The sequence below is a fragment of the Prorops nasuta genome, unplaced genomic scaffold (assembly GCF_024137725.1).
Source record: "Prorops nasuta isolate Cenicafe-Biocafe unplaced genomic scaffold, Cenicafe_Pnas_1.2 PNAS00003, whole genome shotgun sequence".
Taxonomy (NCBI): Eukaryota; Metazoa; Arthropoda; class Insecta; order Hymenoptera; family Bethylidae; genus Prorops; species Prorops nasuta.
Window position 1 is genome coordinate 12254525 of NW_027116800.1, and position 24781 is coordinate 12279305.

The window sequence follows — 24781 nt, forward strand, 5'->3', positions numbered from 1 at the left end:
AGTTACACGGAACGAGGTTTGTTTATAGTGTTTCCTGAATTGTTTCGCAGCGTCGAAGGAAAATAGATGCAAGAAAACAGATAGTCGACAAGTTAATCTTTAGCGTTTAACAGATACTACACAATTTGATAGAATTCGTATACAGGAAATTCGTTTAGTTAACTATTCGCATAGGTTTTGAGAGCTCCAAGACATTGCTGCGAAAAGGGAACCAATAAACAAGCTTTTATGAGAAATTCAGTGGAGGAAAACTTAATGGAAAAGTTTGCTTATCAGTAGAAAAACATTAATCGATTTTTATAATATGTTGATGGAAAAATGTAAACATGAATTTTTCTGAAATAACTTTAGGAATTAATTAAAATTTGTTACTAAGATTTTGATTGATTGATGTTATTTATTTAGCTGTAGGAGAGCTACGTTACTGTTAATTATAGTTGATTATTTGATATATACATTAACGACAGGAGTACGTATGTGTGTTTCCTCTCGTAAGGCTTGTGTTGTTATCACCAACGTGTATTACAACTACTTCATTTTAACTTACAATTTAATTATATATACTATAACCGGGGGCCTATTAAATTAGTACTCCCAAACTGATTATTCAAGAAATAAATAAAATCAACGTTAAAATACAGGACACTTACTTTATTCACAAATATCTACGGAACGGAAAGAAAAAAGGGGAGAAGCTATACAAAGTAAAGGGTAGCCCTGCCAGGACTCACGCACACTTATTATACAATTCGGTCATTTTTCGTACTTGCACTCAAGCAATCAGAAGGGACGGAAATAGAGGTAAAGGGGATTAGGCTGGAGAGAAAATGGAATACGCGGGGAAGGACGGAACGGTATACGGGAGGATAGGCAAATCAGAGAAAAAAGGGACAGGTAATACCGGCTACTAGACTCTTTCGTGGGTCCTCAAACGTCAGCAATCTTAATCTTCGACGGCGATACAATTAGACAACTCAGTCGGTTGATCTCGGAAAGCCCCTTACAATATGGCACCACCGCGGAAAAGTACAGCACGGTAGCGGAATCGACAGTCCAGTCGACAGTAGGACGGCGTAACAAGGAGTGAGGCTTGTTCCTTCTTCTTGGCTCAATTACCCAGTTCCGTGTCTTCCTCATTTACATAATAGCCAATCAATCGTCCTGATGGATAGATGACATGTCGCGTGATCCAATTAATCCAATCAATAGTCAGGATCGATCCTTGTTCCAGTCCATTCCGGAGTTCAGCACGAAACTGGGTTGGCAGCACTGCTTGGAGATGAGGTGGTAGTGCTGACTCTGATTGCGCGGACTTCGAACGCCGATGAGTGCTGGGACCGCTAGAGTACGAGAAATAATATAGGGACGGAACAGGGACTAAAGCAGGGGGGGGGGAAGGGGGGAGGTGGATTACTGGGACGAGACGGGGACGGAACAGGGAAGATATGTACAAGGGATATGGAATGGGAGAAGGGAAAAGCTATGTACAAGGGATACAGGACGGAAAAGAGAATGGAGAAGATAGATCAATTTCATATTAACAGCCACGCATCCATACTAATTCCTAAACATTCACTCTTCTCCCGCGTGCGGTAGTTACAATACTCTTACTTAGAGGACTACATGACCGACACGCGGGAGATTGTTCTCTCGCATACACCAGTTAAAAAAGGGGACGTAAATATTTACAACGAGAGGTCGGGCGCGACCTCCCGGACTCCATGCTACGCCGAACCAGGTAAAGCTACGCGTCTCTACGTTATACGCAATTTAGATAATTTGGCACTTTGGGTATTTATTCCCACTCAGGAGGAAGTAGGGTGGCATCGAAATAAAAAGAGAGGGGAGTGGGGAGGAGCAATGTGCTTAGTAACGTTTCACCACGTTACAATACATATTTGCTCAAATATTTTACACTCTCTGTTTTAAACTGGACCCAAGTTTTTTTCTACCTAAGTCAAAATATATATAAGCAGGAGGATATTTTAACCTGAAAATAATTGTAAAAATCTTAACTCCAAACTTTAATTAAAAAGTTATCTAGAAATAAAAATTTTTTATCAAGGCTCCCGATATTTTCAAACAATTTGGCTACATATTCCTATTGGCTAAACATAAAAATGACAATTCAGCAAGTAACCCATACACATTTATACTAACTGGACTTGTTCCCTAACGATTATAATTTTCTTTCCTATTTTCGTACTTCGTTGTAATAAATGTAATTATAGACAAATAAAACGATACTAGCTTATTGACCAATGAAATTACGTTTGATATTTTCAGATCAGATGAGTGATATTTGCAGCAAGCAGAACTTTATGCGAGACGTATATAGGAAAATCGAAGGTGCTGTGCTAACATCTCAGGACGAACGGCAATTAGATTGCGTCATCACGTTTCAAACTCACAGTATCCTTCAGCGTTTCATGCTGAGATTCGACCAGCTTCAGTTGGACTGTAACGACCACCTCTACATTTTCGATGGAGCCCACATTGTTGACCACTACAAGGTGAGTAGATAGATACTAAATCGCTTTTCACGTACTGCACAATATACAAATGAAATCTCCAAAAGGCAGATGCAATCAAAGTTTCCATCAATTCTCCCAAGATTCGTACGTGTTTGGTACCTACAGACACATATATCAAATAATTAATAGAAGTTAATAAAAATGCAATCTTTCAAATGATTTTTAATATACAAAATATTTAATATTCGGTACTAAATAATTGCTAAATTATTAATATTATCACAATAAGTTGGAGGAATTTGCATTAATAGTGAGGATATTTTTTCAAATGTGATAACTATTCGCGCGCGAGAAAAGCATATTTTTGATATTATATTTTTATAAGGGGAAATGAAGGACACGTAAAAAGAAAGAGAAAGAGGGGTGGGGATTGGGAAGATGGTGGAAGAAACGAATCTTGATTAATGGTGCAAGTTTGCACTAACCTGTCGTAGGAGAGCCTGCTCAGAATTTATAATAGTCTAGGTACATTAAAATTCAAACTCACGCCCCTTACACCCTCCCACTTTTGAAGAGTCACTGTTCGAAAAAATAACACTGCCTTTCCTCTGTAATTAGTCACCGTTTCACGGTTGCTCATCATTGCGACTTGATTAAATAAACAAAGACAATAAACAAATTTTGTGTTGGAACTTTTCACGATGCTGCTACTATACAATCGTTTATGTTCGTTGTATACAAGTAACCCCCCCCCCCCCCTCCCTCTCCCTCGCCTTCCCACTCCCCGCAATAAGGCTAAACACCATCATGTAAAATCAAAATATTTACTACTTCGCCTCGAAACTTTATCTTTCATATAAATACCAACAGTTTTATCACTGAAATGCAGATTCTACGATATATTTGTATCAGTGGCCTAGAAATTGAAGAGCGGCTGCTTTTAATAGAGCGAAGGTGGAATGACCGATAATCCGATAAAGGAAAGCGATATATAAGCTGTGATAACAGTGATACCCTGCTGAAACCATACCAATAGAATAAATAAAACATGATTCGATGCTTTTAAGATTCGTAATTGAAGAATGACAATAAATTTTCGAATGAAAGTGGCTAAACCTAATGACAGGCGAGATGCTGAAGATTATAAGGTTGTACAAAAGCAAATAACTTTTGGTACAAATTATTATTAAGTGAAATAAAGACACGAGCTGCTGGAAAGTTGGTCAAGGTTCAGGGCAGTTTTACGAGAATATTTCGGCAGGATACCAGTCGAAACTCGTGAGTTACTTGAATGATTCAACCTTGAAATGACATGTCCTTGGGATCTTATTAAGATACTAGTTTTACTTTTCAAATAGCCTGCGTGTAAATTAAACGTATCACCGAAGTTTTTGATATACTTTTGATGAGTTCAAATACGTTAATTATTGTACATACACAGTTTTACCTCCAGAGTTTGATATTAGAAAAAGTATTCATTCTATAAATTTCTATAGAGTAGATACCTATGCTTGTAAGTGTGATACGCTTGATTATATAGTCACTAACTAAAATAAATCTGGAATATGTATGTATATTATAAAGTGGAAAATGGTGTATTTGTTTGTGATTAGTGAAATATTTTATATTTTATCATATGTGATTTAACACTTAGTGTGCTTACTAGGTTACTGTGACCCCAAATTTGTATTCAAATTTAGGGTGGGTTTATTGACTTTTAGCATGTTTTTCGACGAAATACATGCATATTTTTTTAAAAGTCAGTTGACTTTCTTAAAATTTAATAAATTTCGTAGAACAAGCATGTGATACGTTTAAAAAATGTAGTTGCAGTCGTATGAGATAATTTTGTACCAATATGAGCATTTAAAAATATGCTAAGGAGGTTGCAGAGCAAGTGTTAATGCTTCCAAATATATTTCATGATTAATTATTCTATTATACAGGGTTTTGGATATATATGTATAAATAATATTTGATTGATTTATTTATGTAAGATTCGCCAATTAAAACGTCTGAGAGCAAAGATGCAAGAGGGCGCGTGTATCGGAACAATAAGAGATTTTAAAATTTTGCATACGACCTTTTTGAAATGTCTTAATATTTCCATTCATAAAGATTTTATGCAAAATTTGATAACTCTGATAGTTAAGTAGAGACACGTTTTCTTAAATGCATACTCTGGGGCGTTTTAATTGGCGCATCCTAATATATTTAAGGAGTTATTTTAAGAATATATATAAGATTCAAATTAGTTTTTTTCGTCTAGTCTTAATTAAAAAGTTATTAAATATTCCTACTCTTGTGAAACTTCCTATTAGTCTTGCAGAGAATACCAGAAGCCTTTTGAATCAAAGAATTTATAATTATGAATGTAAAGCCTGTTTGACTATAAGTGGATGAATTTAGTTGTCAAATCTCCCTATTAAATTACGCGTCAACTGGACTATTGTGACTAAGTTTTACGAGGAATCGAAATGTGTTGCGATAAATATCGAAAATGGCTCCCCAGTTGCATATAACTATGATCACTTAAATTCTCGTCAAAGCAATAGCGTTAGATGAATAACAATGTTTATATTGGGGAGAGGTAGTAAAAACTGAAGGCACGGATTTGTGTGAAAGTAATTGCACATGTGTACATATAGTAGCAATTACGCAGTGAGAAGCAAAAGCCACCAACTGCTAAACACGATTGTAGTGACAATTCTGTAATCCACCATCCTAGATGTTCTATATAATAATTCCATACAAGTGACAATTTTAGTTAAGGATCTTAAAAGGCATAACGATTTGAATTTTTTAAAGGCATCAGAAAAACTTTATTAAAAATGTATCTGATATAATAGTTTTTCTCTGTGACCATAACATGGTAAAGTAAGAAATTATGTTTGAAGTAATGACTGTTTTGAACTTTTTGTTACGAAGGACATCTGTCGTAAATGAAATATTGACAAGACGAATTCGAATTATTTAAAAACATAATAAATGAAGAATTGACAGCAGACTTCATTATTGATTTAATTATTAGCAAATTCTTAAGTGTGTAATAGAGTGCTTTATGATACTTCTATAATTGTCACGAGTTATCAGATTTAGGAAAGGGAACGGGTAGTAGTAATGTCGTGGAAGAGGGAAGTTTTTCCCTTGGGAGAATCATATGCTCCTCGATAGAGCCATATCGTTTAAATGATTTAGAAAAAGCCAAGTATTGACAATAATAGGTATAAAATAATGTGTTATATGAAGAAGTCTTTCTTGTTATTTAGCAATGAGATAATATTACTATATAAAGAATGGATTCAATGTCTGCCTCAAGAGATATCTATTCCTGTGAACATTTAATTTTGACATCTTGATTTTATTCACGTGTGCATTAAAAAGATAATATCAATGGAGTTGCTATCCTTGAAAAAATTAACTATACCCGACTAGCATTGAGATTGAATGATTGTGTGTATGTCCAGCTTTTCGTACTACTTTGGAAATTAGAAGGAAGTCACATTATTTTTTTAGACGATAGCATTGTTACAGCTATTAGCTATCACCTCATTTATCATTATTCGTATTAAAACTATAACCATTTATCAAATTGACAATTTTTAAATAAACAAACATGTATAAAAAACCGGTTCATTGATTTAGCATTAATAGTGCTATTAGTTATTTTTATTCCTATAATTACAATTTACAGAATTACCAGCAATCTTTCCTCCTTGCTTAATTTATTGAATCTACCACCATAAATTGTAGGATTTACACTTGTCATCCAATCTCACATAATTATTCCTCAATACGAGTCTTTCAATACAATTAATCTTAATTATATATAATCATGAATCGAAAAAGTCCATCTGAAATTGAAATTTCTATTACAAAAAATTATTTTTATTGTTTTTATTTACTCGCTGTCTTAAAGTGTTCACACAAATCTGATGTTACTTAAGCAAATAGTTTAGGTTTTTATTGGACAAAGTAATTAAGAAAATTTATAAGGAAATATCTTGGGCTTTTATTAATAATATACGAAACAAAGCGTAAATAAAAGTAATGATCAAATAATTGAAAACGAAGTGATAAATTTTATATTAAAATAAATAAAGTGTTGCACACAGCCAGACAGACAGATAAAAGTAGAATTACACACAGATCTCGTAGTTGGTGCATAGTGGACACACACGAATATAGCTGAGAGCTAGAATGAAATAGGAGATGTTACATACAAATTACGCACTTGTGTCTACTTTGAAGCTGATAAAACAAACGGTGCGAATACTCGGTAGAGCTAGGAGGTCGTGCCCCCCTCCAGTTCCCACCGACTGTACGAACCTGACCCGCTGGCGAGTATAAAAGATGCCATTGCCAATTGATTCACACAAGATTTTCCAAGATGATGAAGCTACTGCACGCCAACTCAATCGCTTGCCTGGCGTTGATAGGTCTCGTTTCTGTCGTAGCTTCTGTCCATGTTGGTAAGTAATTCGTTCACCAAACAAATTCATTTCTTTCATTTTGCAATCTGTGCTCGTTTTTATCTTTTTTCATCACTTTTCGCTACGATTTTTCTTTCGCGAAAATAAAATTTTAGCTTATTAAAAAACGTAGATCCATTTGGTTGACGATATTACTATAAAGTTTTTAGAAATTAATAAATGCTCGATTAATTATTAAATATTAAGATTAAATAGCGAAGGTTAGAGAGGTTTCATAAATAAACGTGTGCCGGAATCGTGTAAGTGTGAGTGATTAAATTTACATGAATCCTATCTCTATATATATAGATATAGAATGCAACAAAAGAAATTGTGGAGGTCCTGTGAAGTATTACGAAAGTTTGGGCTGCTCTCCGGTGTACAAGAACCCTGGGGATTGCTGTCCTGTGAAGTACAACTGTGATCACTTGAAGGCAAGAGATCCAAACAAGTGTTACGTCAATGGGAAAGCGTATAGCATGGGAGAAGAATTGAAGGTGGAGGACAGGGCACCATGTGATATGGGATGTACTTGCCAGAATTCATATCTTGATAGAGGAGCGTAAGTATTTCTTTCTGTTTCCATAATATCCATACTGTGCGCCTGAGAATGTTCCATTATGCAAACTAATTACCTATAACAGAAATGAGTGCTTTGAACTCTTTTTTTAAATTTTCATTTGAGTAGACAAAAAAGAGCATATTGACATTTCTCATCAGTGTATTCTGAATCTTTATGTAATATTAAATTTTTCAGAAATTTATCCTTTAAAATTGATTTTATCGATGTAAACTATTTATCAAATTTTTTCAAATTGATGCAGCTAAAATTAAAAAATCGGACACATTACAATTTTATGACTTATTTTAATCTAATAAATTTAATAAATAGATCTATTTTGAATAAAGTAAATTAGTGTATTGAAAATGTAGGTTTATTTTATAAATAGGTAAATTAACTATACAGAGTGATATAGAAAGTATAATATGTTTTTGTAAAATCAATTATAATTCCTTGATTTCTTTCATTTATACACATTTATGATTAATAAAGCCAATAATTTTCTACGTGTAATTGAAATTATATTTCCATTTGCTGTAGCAATTACTAAAGTAACAATTTTTCACTTCAAAATCAATATTATTTTTAGAATGTCGTTTATATGTGCGATTGTCGACTGTTTCGATGAAGCCAGCCCCGGCTGTTATCGAAAACACAATCCAGATGAGTGCTGCGGAGGACCACAAGTATGTCGTAAGTAAATCTGATATTAATCTTTAAAGTTTGACGAGGACAATTTTGTGGATACCTACGACCATCGTTAATAGTTATACTGCTTTTTCTACCTTGAGGAATATTTAGAGTACAGTTAAATGGAATAAATAAATCGGTAAATAATTATAAATTTAAAATACTAACATGATGTTTTTAAAATAAAAAGTGGATTTATTTGGATTTTATTAGCTGATAGTCCAGATCAAATACCAACTTGCGTAGTAAATGGCAAGACTTACAAAGATGGTGATTATTTTGAGCATCCAGTCGATGAAAGATCTTGCTACTGTGGCCCCGATTTTTCAAGTAAGTTTTCTTTATTAACTTTATAGTGATTAAGGAGGTTTAATTAGTTTGTAGTCAACTTGGAAATTTTAACGATGATTTATTACAATAATACGAGGACGGTGATGATCATTTTCATAGCAATTTCATATTTTTCAGTGGAGAAGATCGATCAGTTCTGCAAACACGCCAACCGATCCTACTGTGATCCCGAATTCAACCATAGAAGTGCCGTACAAGGACATTGTGCCCCAGTTTATTATTACGAACAGTCCCTCTTAAGCAGTTGTAACATTGCATACCGCTGTCGTAAGTTTTGTAGATTTCGCAAAGTTACCCAAAATTTACTAAAATCACAATTAAATGTATTATATCTATAAATTATTTTTATACCACTCGTATATCCTCAATTTCTTGTACAATTTGTGTTTTAGAAAGTCCCAAAGATAAGATCATCAACGTGAGCAAGAGCACGAATCCAGAAGATGACACAGGTAAAATGATGGTTATGTTTCGAGGGGACTAAAAGAAATAATAAATTAATTTTTTGTACGATTCTATCTTTGGTTTATGAGAATTCTTAAAATTTGCAGAGGAAATGAAATGCCGATATGGAGATATGTTACTGAAACGTGGCGAGGAATTGAATCAAGCAGTGAATTACGATTCAGTCTGCGTTAGATGTCGCTGCGACGTTCCACCATTGCTTTCTTGCCAACGATTGTCGAACGAAGAGTGTGACGTCAGAGAACATCCAAATTTTGATTGATACTTTTAATTAGTTCGCACCAAGAATTTGTTTTTATTTTTTATTGTTACTAGAACTTAGAATAAATTTTGACATTATTGAAAAAGATAAGCAATCATTTTATTTGTAACATAATTTATTTATATCCTTAACCTTAAAATATGTTTGAATATTATTTGTTCATTTAAACTAGTTAAATGATAATTGTTTTTTATTTCAAGTGATCATAAACAGGTAGGGAAAGGTGTGTTTGATAATTAGACAGTAGATAAAAAATTGCTGATGCAGGAAACATTGAATATCTCTGGTTTAATATTAGATATTACATAACATAATATGGCACTCTTACAAACTTTACATTAAATAACCATAATTTTTAAAAATTTATCAATCATTAGATATTTTTGAAAATTTTTGTTACCATAGAATAATGTGATGGTATATTATACCAAACGAGCAGACATGGTCTAAATACTAGCATATACTACCATAAACGTACAGCCATTGGTCGGAAAGATAACGTTTAGAAATTGTTGAGATAAACGATTTGGCAATCGGGACGAGGTGGTGAGAAACCTTTTTAAGTAGAATTATAATCCGCTTCATACTTTGTCACACCACCGGGGAAATAACCAGTTTACATACTCGACAAAACAATCCCCGAGCAATCCTGGACAATGTCCATCTAGCTGGCATTTATCCACAAAACAAAGTTTCTTGTTTCCTTGGTTAGAGAGTTTCCTATTTAAACTTGTAAATAGTTTTATAATATATTAGCATTTGTGTGTCAAATCTTACTGATCATTATTTCTTGATAAAAACATCATTTTCTAATCAATCACCTATTTTAACACGCGATGTTACGTTCTTTATATATTCCCAGCAAGATCTTAAATCTACACACACACACACACACACACACATTTACATAATATATTATTATTAGTATCATAGATAAAAGAACTACAGTGATTTGCCTGCGTAAGCTATTCTACCTCCAAAAGTAGAAATAGAATAAGGATGAAATAAAATTGTGTGTATAACATAAACTATTATTAAATATGTTTTTTAATAATTATTTACTTTCGGTTGAAAGTTATAATGAAGTTTCAAATCTGGATATAAGTCACATTTAGGCTGGGTAAATATTCAGATAACAATCAAAATAACAAATGTAAAATATTGATGAGTTTTTTGTAACAATAAAAATGATATGTTACGTTCGATAAATGGCGTTAAATTTATTACAAAATATTCTCGTTATTCCGTTTTGCCTCAAGTTCCCTTAAAAGCCCCTGCACACATTCTTATAAATAAAATAATGTAAGTACTAAATACTAATTCAATTTTACTAATATCCACTATTTATTTTTACCTTCTTATATAATTATAATTAATAATGAGGCTTTATAAAAAAAGGATTTACACTATAATTTTGTCATATTTTAAAAGAATAAGAAAGTTTTGTTACAACGTTCTCGTGATAATCGATTTGTCGTAATTGTCGATTAAGAAGTTGCTTAATTATAAAGTACCAGAGACCTTATTAAGCGAAAAAGTATACAGTGTCCCTGAGTTACAAGTTTGTATTTCTTCGAAAACTCCAGAGCTTCAAAGAATAACACTGGATATTTTTTCAACAAAATTAATATCTTACTTTTGGCATAAACTAATTGGTATAACTGAAGCAAGTTCTGTTTTTCAAAAGGCGATACAATACAGTATTTACACGAAAATATAGGGTTGCATCATACAGTAACGTTTAAAAATAACCTTTAAAGTTTTGAATCTTCCTCTTCCCCAGTCCATAGTAAAATATATGTCTCGAATATATACAGAATCATTTAATCAGTCTGTGGAATGAAAAATTAAAAAGGGCGTGGTTTAATGAAAAACAGTTTCAACCCACAAGAGTTTCGAATGAAACCTTTGCGTGTGTAGTGGAGAATATTTCATTTACCCCAAACTGAATGGGTTTTTAGGATTTAAGGCGCTGCAATGCGTAAACGAGTCGCCGTAAATTTCATTTTAGACGATTTCATTCAGTTTTCTAGTTTCCAGGCGTGGCTATTATTCATATAGGATAAACAAGTTATGTCAGCCTTTTAGCGTGCAAGAAAATCTGGCTTTGTGCGAGGAATAAATTCAAAAAGTAATAAACACGTTTCGTCAAGAAATATTAATCCTGATGCTATAGATTTGCTTGAAATTTTTATGTATTTTAATGAATTTGCGATAAATATCGTGCATGCTTTCAGCAAGATTTTGATGAGCTAATCCACCGTTAGTAGAATTTACAAGAAATTCGTCACAAACACTGCAGCTCACTTTTATTTGTTTCACTGCTGGAAGCTAAATAACGTTTCACGTAAACTGTGTTGTACAAACAAAACGTCAATCAATAACTAAATTTTTTCAAATATAGATATTGGATATCACGTGGATCAAACAAAACCGTCGAAAAAAATATATTGAATAAATAAAAGAAGCGTTTATTAAAAATCGTTGTAAGTATTTGAATGTTAAATTGGGTACAAAGAGTTGAATGAGTGGTGTTTGAAAAATATGTGGAAATAAGAGAGAAAGAGAGGAAAAAGGGGAAATGTGTACGAAGAGTAAAAATAGGAGGCACAGGAGTTTATAGGATATTATCGTGTATTTTGACGTAAATCGGTTAATGGAAGTTGGACATTGGCAGGCGTAGATCGTAGGTGGCTTGGTAATTGTTCGAGCTCGATGAACCCGTTGCTGAATCCGGAATATTCCGGATTGCCTTGACGGATGAGCAATCCATCAGGTAAACAGTTGAACAGACATGCTGCTTGGATCACGTCAGTTTACATGCGGGCACCACTACTACGTGTGGCTAGCGCGGTGTTTCAATGAAATTTCTCCCTAACTAAGCTTGTAGTCAATGAGTTAGTACTGACTGTACTCGGCGTGAAGCTATACTATATTGGCTACAATTTACTCAGTGATTTCTGTGATAATAATAAATAAACAAATATTCTGTGGAAATTTCGTCTTCCTCTATTATCTCCTACACGCATATTTCCCAAATATCCTTTTTTAAATCAACTGATAGCATGCTGTGTCCACTGCCTGTCACTCAACGATTCTACACTGTACAGTTATACATATTTTTTCCCCGAGTATAGATATTAAATAAATATGGTTAAATTAAAACTTAATGCTATCGTCGTAATTAAAATGATATTGAAGAGGTAACTTCCATTAAACATTATTTAAATTTCTTCATATGTTCAAGTTTTCGCTGAAAATACGTAATACTGTTAATATATTTAAAAAATAAACATTGACATAAGTTTAATACTGAACAAATTTCAATTGAAACATTTTTATTGAAGGCATATGATTTGAAGAAAATTGTTCCGCATATTCACCAGTTTTCTTTCCATTTGAGCTCTTTATATTTATATGATTGTAGCTGTTTAAAAAAAATGCAACTTATAATTAATATAAAATACAATTTTACACACGCAGCAATATAATTATCCAATATAACATACAATTAGATTATTGTCGATAAATATTGCTGGGAAATTGTGAAGGTGTATCAGGAAGTTTTATGCTTTGGACGTATCGTGATACGAGTTGTCGCTGCAGCTGATATTTGATCCTTGTTTGAAAAATTATTGCGCTGGCAGTTTTCAAGCATTAGCCGAGCTGAGAAACAGCATAAAATGGAAAGGTAGTTGAAACACTGGGAGATGCAATTATGATAAACGCAAGGGCTTTTCCCGAGAGCTTTTCACGTGTTGTACAAAGAATAGCACGACATGATGCTTGGCTGACCTCGATTATACACGAACCACTTTATTTTTCGACCTTTTTCTCATCTCGGATTTCTACATTTTTTCCTCATTTCTCTGCTTCAATTATAGACCCCCCAACAATTATACTCCAACTTGTACGTGTTCGTGTGTGCCCAGCCTGTACATGTATAAGTATTTTGCGTTAATATTGATGATTGAACTCCATTAAGCAATTAGAATTTGTAAAAGACTCTTTAAAGAGCGTATAACATAAATATCGGACGGAAATGGAAAACATCGCGATTGATCGGTGAGCGTCGATTAAAATCATTGATTTAGCAATTTGAGTTTCCGATGAAATTCATCAGCCTGTCACAGGGGAGCAATTTGATGAATATTTGATTGATCATAAATCGAGAGATGGTCGATTGGAATCTCGACATAAAAAAAGCATCAGCTAATGCAAAACAAAACTATATATACTGTGTGAAAGAGTCGGAGCAGTAGGGATGCGCGCGCGTTATAAAATCAGATTATTATTAATTACTTGCGAAGTCTTTGATGGATTTAGCTGCGATTCGGTCGAATATCGTTGTGATCTTGGTTTATGAGACCATTAATTATAAGTGTCGCTTACCTAACTTCATATAACAGCGTTGGTCGATCCACCTTCTGCTCGGTAATTGGCCGGTAAACTCCCTGAAACTTGCACTTTCGACGTTTATACACTCAATGGCACGGAATCCTTAGTTTGGAGCACGAGAAAAAACAAAAACTTCAAGAGTCCAAGAAACGCGGCGAATTTCTGCAGCAATTACTGAAAATAATTACAGACTAATCGTTTGCACAAAATCTACTTTATGTGAGTTATTGCAGGGTATCGATTTAGAAAAAGGTCAAACGTTCATACAGGGGTTAAAATAGTCATTTATATTATTAAATTTATGGAGAGATTTTGGGAGGATAAAATGAGAGGATATCATGCATATCTATACAAGTGAGAGAGAGAGAGAGAGAGAGAGAGAGAGAGAGAGAGAGAGAGAGAGAGAGAATTAACAAATGAAAATAGGGTAAGCTATTATTGATTTGTCAGGCAGGAGTACAGCATGTAAAGGCTTGATTCGCCATATAGTACTACTGAAAAGGGGGCTTTCACCTTTGCGCCAAAGCCTGAAAGTCCAACATGGATCTTTGACTGCATTTTGGTGCTCGGTAGCTCTCTGTTTACGTAGGTCTACCATTTCATTCATCGATCTTCTCAGCTGCTATTCCAATACTATTTGTAATCGGTGTCATGGTTCCTCATGGCTCTCCCAACAACCAACCATTTATACATAGATTATCCGAATAAATGTAATATGTAACTGACTCCCTTTGATGAAACTCGTGTACGAGATACCCTTGATCAGAGCAATATTCATCTTTCACAAGATTTACGTAAAAGTCTATACATGAGAAATTAATTCTAAACAACTTTATACCGTTTGAAATATTTTGGGTAGCTGCAACACTTGCAACCGAGCAAAAAGAAGCTTTATCGGATCCATTTTTCAAGGAGGCGAAGATTTCATCAAAGGCGACTCGTATCTGAAAAACCCTTTTCACATCCCACCATAAAAGGGTGGATCTAGGACGTGAGATGGTAATTTCGAAAGAGTAGAGGGGGAGGGGTATAAAGCAGAGCAGAGAAATTCAAACGAGGTCCAGAAAGTCCTGCAGGAATTGAAAAAGGACACTTGGAGGAAAGGGATGGGGTGTGGGAGAGGACGAAAGATGGTACGAGAGGAGATTAGATACATTCTTTGAAGCAACTAGGATGAAATAGCACCATGTCTAGGAGAGGCTGTAGAGCAAGGAAAGCGATCTGCATTTACATAGTCTACCCCTCCATCTGCTACAATAGAATGATCTTGAAGCTTCTTGCACGCTTTTCTTTCTTCCTTGCTGGAAAACACAATGGCACTTTAGGGTCTCCGTTCACAAAAAACTGCAAAAGCATCGAAAAAATTTCCATGAAAACGCAACACTAGACAGTGCGTGTAATATATACCAATTTCAATTTTATCTCTAGCTGCTGAATTGTAGTCGTACTATATTGCAAAATAATATGGTCCAGCAAAGTTAAGAATAATGTTTTTCATCATGGACGCAAAATGTCGTTTCAATTTTATTATAAATCATAATTTCAAAAGTTATTATTATATCTATAAAGAATCCATAACAAGTTATTAATGGCGCACATCGACTGAGAAAGCCTGGACTTTTTTTATGTTTCAGTGGATAATCATAAAAAGTAGGTATAAAAATAATAGTTACGACATATACAATAACGTTTTAAGATAGGGGGTAATGGTCAAAGTTTTTCTACCCCTGCTTTTCTTTTTAATGTAGAAAGGTCAGCGCTTTCATTAGCGGGTGTTGTAAGTTACCTGTCACTTCTCGCTTAATAACTGTCTTCTTTCAAGTCCAATTAGCACCTGGACGACTAATCCATATTTAATGCCCCCTCCCCCTCCTCACCTACCAGTGTAAACCGCATCGAGCAAAATAATTGCACGTTGCAATTTTCGCCGATTCGCCTTTCCCCATGAAAATAATTGCAATTTTCCTAATTACGTATCCTATACAGATTCGGTTAATTTAAAGAGCAAAATTCATTAATGTATAAAATGATTTGGAAATTTTAAGAAATGGAAAAGCTTAATTGGAAAACTTAGTTTTAATGCGGAAAACTATAATAATAATAATAAATAATAGTATTTTATCAAATTTGTTTTTATTCTGTTCCAGGTCGATCTGTCTTGTAGGAACACAAAACAAACGGTGGGTGCAATTTACACACGCACCAATTTTGTCACGTTGAAATATGTTACCGATGCTTGGGGTACCAACAGAAATGGTTTTAGCCTCGTTATCACTGCGGTCAAAGAATTTAGTAAGTACAAATTTAATTCGATCAACTCTGGTCTATAAATTGTAAAGCTATATAATCATTATTGAGACAGCAATCGATGACTCAAAAATTTAAACTTTCACCAGTAATTCTGGAACAATAAAAATTCTACATATTTTGTACTTTTACGAAAACGCTTTTTTCAAAGTATCTAGCTGATATTATTTTAAATTAAAAAAAATCAATTAATTGATGCTGAATTTGTATTTATATCTATTTACAATTTTGTTATTATCTATAGTTATTTATTACATTTTATAAACAAACCTACTGGTGTGAGGTATTTTATCATAGGTAGAAGTACAATTGTAATGTTTCCTACGGTAAAAGCATATTTTCCGGGCTTGGGAAATGCGGAGCGAAATGCGAACGTGTCCAGCCTTGGCAAATATCAATTAATCATAGCGGGTAATTAGTGTCGACTAGAAAAAAAAGAATCGTTAACGCCCACGCAATAATTACCTTCCCCATACTCCCCCCCCCCCCCCCCTCTATTTCATTCACGAACCAAAGCATCCGTCCGAAATGTTTGATGCTACGTGAATGTTCAAGCTGAAATCTTCCACATTTAAATGTTTGTTTCAATTTTATAACTATAGCTGCTTGATTTAGAATACCGATATTTAAAAAAAACTCTCTGAAAAGCCCTAAACCATCCTGAAATCTTAATTAAAAAAATTAGTTTCATTAATATTTTGCAGCCCTACTCTGGAATATTCATGCTCTCTTACAATTAACAATTTTCAGAAATCATTTAATAATATTAACGATTTTTACATTTTTTCCTTTGGAATTATCCAGTATTGAAGCCTGGGCTCGAGGCACACTAAAGTTCCTCTCTATTCTGAATATACACGTACATCCTATTAGTTCGGTAAATTTTTTATTCAATAGTCGATACGTCAATCTGAATTTCAACTAAATTATTATATCAGAATCCAAATTTAATCGTAGAGCGATTCTTCCATTCTTCGTTCGATTAACGTAAAGCAAAAGGGATACAGAGGAAAATCGACTGAACGAGTAAAATAAATTAATGGAATGAATAAAAGAGCGTAGGTATAGTACCTATATGTGTACAAGGTGTCCAGTTAACTCTTGCCAAACGTAACGAGCCCTGATTTTTCGGTATTGTTACTGGAATGGAGTAAAGTATACTAACACATTTTCGTAAGTATACACAGGGTGTCCCCCAGCATTGATGATCAAGATAATTTAAATTTTTGTGTGAAGAAAATAGTCTTTTAGTATTTAAAATAGCACCAATGAAAAGTTAAGAAGTTTAAAAATGAATGCCTAAACGTTCAAGTCGTTGTTAGCTTAACGTTTACCGTGGATGTGATGGGGTAGAGAATATTTTTATTTTTAATACATCCTAAACCATTAACGACTCACTGAGAGAAATACAAATAACAGCTGAACTGTATAAGCTTAACTATAAAAAATATTATATCAGGAACGATATTATTATAGTTCCCATGTATACTATCAATAGTAAGGCAAAGTATAAAAATGCAGTAAAACGTAAGTTAACTACACCCTATAGTTGTAATAACATAAAAATTACTGAAAGTTATTATAAATGTAGTCTGCTTATGCCGGCATGGCAACTATACTCTTAAATGAAAACACAAATGCCCTCAACTATTCAAAATTAGTACGTACTATTAACTATATTCGTTGCGTGCATACTAACACAGTATTAAGATGCAAATGTGTATGAACACTTATGCATATATTGTCAGAACTATCCGTCAGTAAGTTTTGTCATTTCTATACTACTTTTTTCGCATATTCATATAGCAAGTCACATTTTTACTCTATTGTGTTTGTTCTGATATGCATTTTAAAATAGTTAAAGACTTTCCGTTTGAGAAAGGTCTAAGCTAATACCCTCTGGTTTTGGATTGGCCACCAATTCTGGGACACGTTGTATACACTTGTATATGTATGATGAAATTAGAAAGCATTTGTTTTTCATCGAAAAATCGGTAAAGATTAAGCGTCAGAATTCAATTTAAATCGTAGAGCGAGTCTTTCATTCTTCGTTCGATATTCGTAAAACCAATGGATATAGGGGAAAATAGACAGAACGAGGGAAATAAATTAATGCAATGAATAAATGAGAGCGGGTGTAGGATATACAAGGTGTTCGGCCAACTGATGCCAAATCGATGAATGCATATAAGGGGTGTTTAAAAAATTGAGATCTGTAAATATTTTGAAAAGTAAGCGATTTAGAAAAAAGATCTACGGACTTCTAAAAGGTATTTTAAACAATCTACAAGATGGTGTCTTTATTTATCCTTCATTGGAGTTTGGAAGTTAATGCAATAAGGTTTCTTTAATTTTTTTTAAATAGCATAGCTACTATTTTGTATGTATATATATTTTTAAAGCTCATGGTAACAGCTTTCTAAAACCCTGTTTTCAGTTTACTTTTCGTCCAGTCCGTTTACGAGATATTTTAATTTAAAAATATATACGTGAGTGTGACTATTCATTTGTATGAGTATATAGCGGTCACGTACGCCCATTCAGCCGAATCTACTCCCCTATAATTTTAAATTCCTAATTCTCGTAAACGACCGGATGAAATAAAAAAATTACAGGAAGATCTTGGAAAGCTTTTTTAAGACATAAGTTACAGGAATACATAATACAGTTACACATCCTATATAGGGTTAGTAGGTTTGAGAATAAAATTCTCATATAGCTTTTGATCATGTTCTTATTCAAAAAATTATTAAAGATTAATAACTGCTTACTTCGAAAATTTCTATATTAATACACTAACATTGTTCAATCGGTGGTTGATCCATAGATGGTAATCAACACATATTTCTACCAATAGTACGCCATAAATAAAGAACTGTTTCTCCTATATTACTTTTTAATTGATCAAAAATCTTGTTCGAATATTATTTTTCTCGGCCTATACAAGGTGTATAATATTATTATTAGTGACAGATCACAAACGTCAACATTCACATTTATCTCCGTATCGCTCTATAATATTTAAGAAATATCAATGTTTTACATGCTATATACCTGAAATTCCTGTTTATTTAGATTCGAAAAATGAAACCAATTTTTAGACCAAGACTCTAGGGTGAGTCAAAGGATTCAAGATAAATTTATGCATTTGGCAGGAGCAAAAATAGGACATTGTGTACATTTATTGTATTCAGGATCTGTCGTTTAAACACCCTAAGGCATCGATATATGAAAAAGCGCATTCCCGTTGTAATCAGATATATAAATTTTAGTATTTATTCAAAACATCTTTCAACTTGCAATAAAAAAAGTTTTATGTAAAATTTTTAATTCTTTAGTAGACTAAGATAAACATATATATATATTACATCCGTGATTTGGAGGATTTGAAGTATTGAACCTTAGATAAGAAACAGTTAGAGAAACAGATCTTGTTCAATATCGTATGTCCGAGGAATGAATCCTGCAGCAATAAGTTTGAAAAGGGGTTATATAATTGGGCCCTCCAAGCAAAAGTTACGAGTGATGAATGAAATATTTCGATCATCATGATTTGCTCTTGTCTTTCTCTTATTTTTCAAATGAACCCTATTATTTTTGTCGCGAATTCAATCGGAAATATGATTCATATGAGACTTCTTTAAAGCTTTCGCACTCTTCCTGCCATTTTCTCTTCTCTTTGCTTTTTACTCTTTTCTCCCATTTCGATACCCTGTCCCCTGCCTCTACTCCCTTCGATCCATTCTTTCATCTCTATCACTTCCTCCTTACGAGCCTCGCACTCATTTCAACTTCGACCTCCCTACTTTTCATCCACTTCCTCCACGAATACTTTTTCCAAACTTTTTCTTTCCGGTAACCCCTCCGTCTTGCACGGCAGGCCCTATTTTTCTCTCAATCCTACAACCTCGTAATTTACACCCAAGACTATGACGCCTCTCAAATTGTCCCAAGCAGCACTTAAGATTTCAAGATTTCAAGAATCTGCTACAATTTTACCTTCTAAACTCTGCTGCATGGCGGTAACCCACATTATCACCTTAATTTCCTCAACTTTTTGCTACTTAACGCTTAATTGATGCATTCCGGTCAGTCTTTCTTTAAGTATTCTCTTACGAAATTAATAAAAAGACAGAGAAACGCTTGAGAAGAAATAAATATATTGATTGTATAAATGTTTTCTATAAAGTTATTTAAAAAATGACCATATATTCCAAATAAAGGGTTATGGGTAATATTTTTTTGTAGACAAATATCTGTATACAAGAAAAATGCAGGCATAGTTCTTATGACCAGTGATTACCAATTAATCTAAAGTTTCGATAAAAAATTCTACATTGATGGTTCCAATATGATGGAAAAATTGTTAAATTAAACCGGGTCTGATTAAATTTCAACATTCATTTGGCCTAGATTGGATGATCCGCGAATTTGGAATTTCAGAGTTTAACTTCAGATTCGCAATCAGCGATCCCAAAAATACCCCGTGGAACAAATTGCAGTTGTTCTACTTAACGGACAAATATATGCTTCAAGTATTATTATATAAATCACACTTTTGCTAACATACAATTAGTAACACCAAAAGCCTTGAGTGTTCTTTAATTAAAGTCATAATTTAATAAACAAATGCTGAATATGAATCCTTCTTCGGCCACGTCCCCACGTCCCCCAGAGTTTTCAAGTAGATTTGGTTCTTGCCAAAGGACGAACGAACGCACTTCCAATCTTCTCCTTCTTCTTTTGCAATGTGAGTTTCCACCGAATATCGATTTCCATGCTTGCTGAGTCTCAATATGACGCACGCTTCTCTCCCACAAATTCTTTTTTTGTTTCCGCCTCTTCTTGATTTTCTCGTGATTTTTCACCGATTCAGTGATAGAAGCACACATATCCACCCCTTTGCCTCTTCGTTTCCTTATCATTTGAAAATTTGCTTTTATCAGGACCTTTTTCCTTCTCTTTGAAAAATGTTATTCTCCTCTTTACTACCCTAAACGATCTTAAGGATTTTGCTATTATATTTTGATAAAATTACGACATTTTTATGCCTCGTTTATGAAAGCGAAGGAGTTTTTAAAATATTTTTATTCGAATGGATAAAATTGCATGTAGTGATGACAAATTGATAAACGTACATTAGTATGGGAATTATACCAGAATAACACAATTAGGTCGAGCAAAATTTCAGAGATTTTTGAAGGCTACAGTAAGAACGTAAGGAATATTTGGTGCCTTGCATTACGTGATAATGACATTACGGTTCATGTCTGACTTTTACCACTTGGTGTAACCTTAGTCTTCTGATATCTTACTGCATATTTGAAAGTTTTAATACGTAATTTTATTGGAAAAACTAATTTGAGGCACAATTTTCTTATACGTATACATGTGCAATTAAACTAGAAAATTTTATTTTTCATAAAAACATCTATAAGAATCGAGGGAAACAATTCGTTTGGCTTGATGAAATTCGCAGAATGGTTAAGCTTACTTTCGCCACTCCATATTGATCACCTGCTTGGTAATTGAATTTTGTCGTTTTTCACTTTTATACTTGCTACATGAATATTATGACGCTAGCGGCTCTTTAAAATTCAAATCAAGACGAATATTTTTTCCTTTTTGTCGACATTGTTACTCTCGATTAATTTTTCTCCTTGCTCGGTAGGAAAAGTGATTATTTTAGGGAGTGGCTCGCTAATTTGCAGCTTCGTCCGATTCTATGGGAAAAAGTTTCAACTGTTAATTTCTAGAATATTGTAAGCGAAGGGAGTACGAGAAACGTTTCTGTGGTCTTGGAATTACCTTTTAAAGAAATAAATATTTAAATATGATTGTGAAATAATAAGGACGGTATAAAAAAATATTTAAATTATAGAATTCAATTATATGATAATTCAAGTATACGAAGAAACCTTAATTAAAAAATATAATTGTAATACAGTGTAATATAGAATTTACATTGGCGAAGAGTTGGAGATTGTACAGAAAAGTTTTATGGCTGTTCTTATTGAAATTGTGTATTTCTTATTAGGCTATGAGGGACGTTTGCGAAACATTTAGGGAACCGCATGTGTCGCACAGAGTTGTGTAGTTGTACGGGAGACTGGACGAGTATAGTTTTGTCATTTGGCAAAACTTTAGCAAGATGGATGGTGCCATTTCTCCACTAACGTTGATGAAATTCTCCTAACACTATTTCACCCACACGCCATCTCAACCAACAAAATAAGCAGATTCATTTTTTACAGTTTAAAACTCCCAAAGCACCTTGCCACTAACAATAAATTTTTTACCCTTCTTTAAAATTGACAAACTTGTCTTTTTTGTACTTTAGTCATCTGCTTATCTGAAATAATGTTTCAGCAAAAAATTTACAAGTCAAATTATATCCATTATCCTCTTTTATTTTGATTTCATTATTTTCGATAAAGTAAATAAGAATATTACATTTTATTATTTTCAATTTAAACGAAAATTAGATAATTAATGTGTGTTTAAACATACAGCGTGTTTCGAAAGTCTCAGGACGGTCGCGAATATCACTAAAAAAAAATATTTTAGAAAAAAATATCCGAGGAATGCTAATAATGACTTTTAAAAATCTATTAATATAGGTGTCCTTAGTTAAATCTTGGGCAGAGTATTGAACTTCATATAATCTCCTTGAATTTTTTAGATGTAACATTTTAATCCATCCTGCAGTCGTTTATGAGATATTTCGATTCGAAAGTTACATAGTCGAGCGACTATGCATGTGCGCGTGTACTGTGACGCACACTACTTCAGAACCAGACCTACATCTATATATAATTTTTCAAATCGAAATATTTCATAAACCACTGGATTAAAGGTATAACTGAAAATAGATGTTTGGAAAACTCTGGAGCTAAGCTATAAGAATATGTAATAAAAATGAAGGGTTTTATTTATAATTCCCAAGGTGACCTTTAATACTCTATCCAAAATTAATCTAAGGAAATTTCATGATAAATTTGCGAATGTATCTTTTACAAGTCCTCAGAGATTTTTATTCTAAAGTATTTAAAATATTCCAACATCCTGGAACTTCCTATAGCCATCTCTCTTGTATGTAGTGCATTATATATTATAAGTTAAAAAAAATTTTACTCTTAACAATATGCTAATTGTGCTGGATAAATATATTAATATTTTTATCAAAAAGGCCATGTTTTGTTAAGATTAAATTACTATATAGTCCATACCGATGAAATTTCTTTTTTTTTTTTGTTGTTTTTTTGTAAAAGGACATTATGAGCATCAACATGAAAATTATTTACATAAGCCCTACAACTAAACCTACTCAAGCTGACATTGTTTACAACGTATAAATTTAAATCCATGTGTAAATTTAGTTTATTTGATCGTAAAAGTAGAGCTTACGCATAGATTTAGGGGATCAATGTAGTAAGAAGTACTAGTACAGAGTAAACCAAAAGTATAAGATTAGTGCATGATTCTTAACATTTGTATCTATTATAAAATATAAATTAAAAGCATTGACATTTATATTGATAATAAATATTGACATACAAAGATTATTTATGAATTAAACTTATGAATTATCTTCAATTGAGTGTAATGTAAAAAGTCACGAACGTGTGGTTTTCGGTTGTATGGAACTATAAAGAGTTTCAATGAGAAATCAAGAGTGTACAGAGTGGGGGTCAAGTGAATTCCGAATTAATCTGCGCTGTAATCGAAACAGGAGAGATAAGTCTAGCGTTTCGTGTATAGCAGCAAACGGAAGGGGTGGCCGTAAAGCTTGTATATATCAGCGAGATCTACTCGCGCAAGCTTGTCTAGGATAGGAAAGCTCGACTGGCGTGCACGGGATCGACTTTAATGTCCGGATTAAGGCGAGACTGGCCAAACCCCATGGATAATCCTGAGAGAATGGAGTCAATTAAGTCGAAGTAAGACCCATCGCGTATCGCCGGAAACCTCTGGCTAGACTCCGGGATTAGCCACTTCCGGGAAGACCACCGATCTATTTACTTTCGATTTTAATTTTACCCTAGCAGAAATCACTATTGTTCAACCGCCCAGCTAATTAAATGCTTTCTTCATCACCTCGCCCATTAATCTTCCTTACATTCAGCTATACCGATTACAAATGATTGATGCAATCGTCTCGAAGAGGTACCAACGGAAAAAACAATTTATTCCCAAGAAACGCTGCCTTGACTCGCAATTAACTCAATTGAACGAAGAGATAACTGGATTATTTGCAATTTCGATCTGACTTAGATTTACAGCCAGCTTCGTTTATACTGGGATAGGAGATAATAGTCCACGAAACCTATTTGAGATCCTGTCAATTCGAATGACCTTGCGAATTTGCATATACAGGGTTTATCAGTGACACGCGTTAAAACTTTAAGGGGTTCCAGGCTTATTAATTTTTTAGCAACTTTTCTTAATAAACTATATGGGTCATTGGGCTGCCAAAAATATTTTATGAAAATTTAACAATTCTGTGTTTACGGCGTGAGTGCAGAGCTCTAATCAACACCGCATATGCATAGAAAATTAAATAGTCGTAACCTCTAGAGATGCAGGTATCTAGACGTATATGTAGTATTATTTAGGGCTCAGCCTGCACACTAGAAATTATTGCAGAATTTTCACATTGTTGGTAGTCAAGTGACTCATCGTGTGTTAATGGGACAAAGATTTTAAGAGTGTAAAACTTTATTGAATCAATTTTGGACTTTTTGGGTTCTTTTTGACAATTCGTGAGATTGAATGCGATTCATGGCATTGTTGAGTTCAC

The 24781-nt window shown here is 33.6% G+C and overlaps 2 protein-coding genes across 2 annotated transcripts in view; both read left to right on the forward strand.

Annotated features, from left to right (window-relative positions):
- The window catches only part of LOC136784706 (uncharacterized), a 116671-nt gene that overhangs the window by 75419 nt on the left and 16471 nt on the right, over nt 1-24781 (forward strand). Inside the window, exons 2-3 of the mRNA XM_066745569.1 lie at nt 2287-2513; nt 15822-15966. Coding sequence (XP_066601666.1) covers nt 2287-2513; nt 15822-15966 — 372 coding nt within the window. The remainder of the gene's footprint in view (nt 1-2286; nt 2514-15821; nt 15967-24781) is intronic.
- Nucleotides 6811-9366, forward strand: LOC136785719 (uncharacterized). Its single transcript, XM_066746948.1, has 7 exons — nt 6811-6946; nt 7256-7508; nt 8098-8201; nt 8412-8528; nt 8667-8816; nt 8942-9001; nt 9101-9366. The coding sequence occupies exons 1-7, from the start codon at nt 6865-6867 to the stop codon at nt 9274-9276; spliced, it is 942 nt and encodes a 313-aa protein (XP_066603045.1). The 5' UTR covers nt 6811-6864; the 3' UTR covers nt 9277-9366.

What these genes read in the sequence shown, in the direction of transcription:
- LOC136785719 (XM_066746948.1), top strand. Translation starts at nt 6,865, where the DNA reads ATGATGAAGCTACTGCACGCCAACTCAATCGCTTGCCTGGCGTTGATA. An exon ending in CGTAGCTTCTGTCCATGTTG is followed by an intron (nt 6,947 to 7,255) that starts GTAAGTAATTCG and finishes CTATATATATAG; the next exon opens with ATATAGAATGCAACAAAAGA. An exon ending in GAATCCAGAAGATGACACAG is followed by an intron (nt 9,002 to 9,100) that starts GTAAAATGATGG and finishes TAAAATTTGCAG; the next exon opens with AGGAAATGAAATGCCGATAT.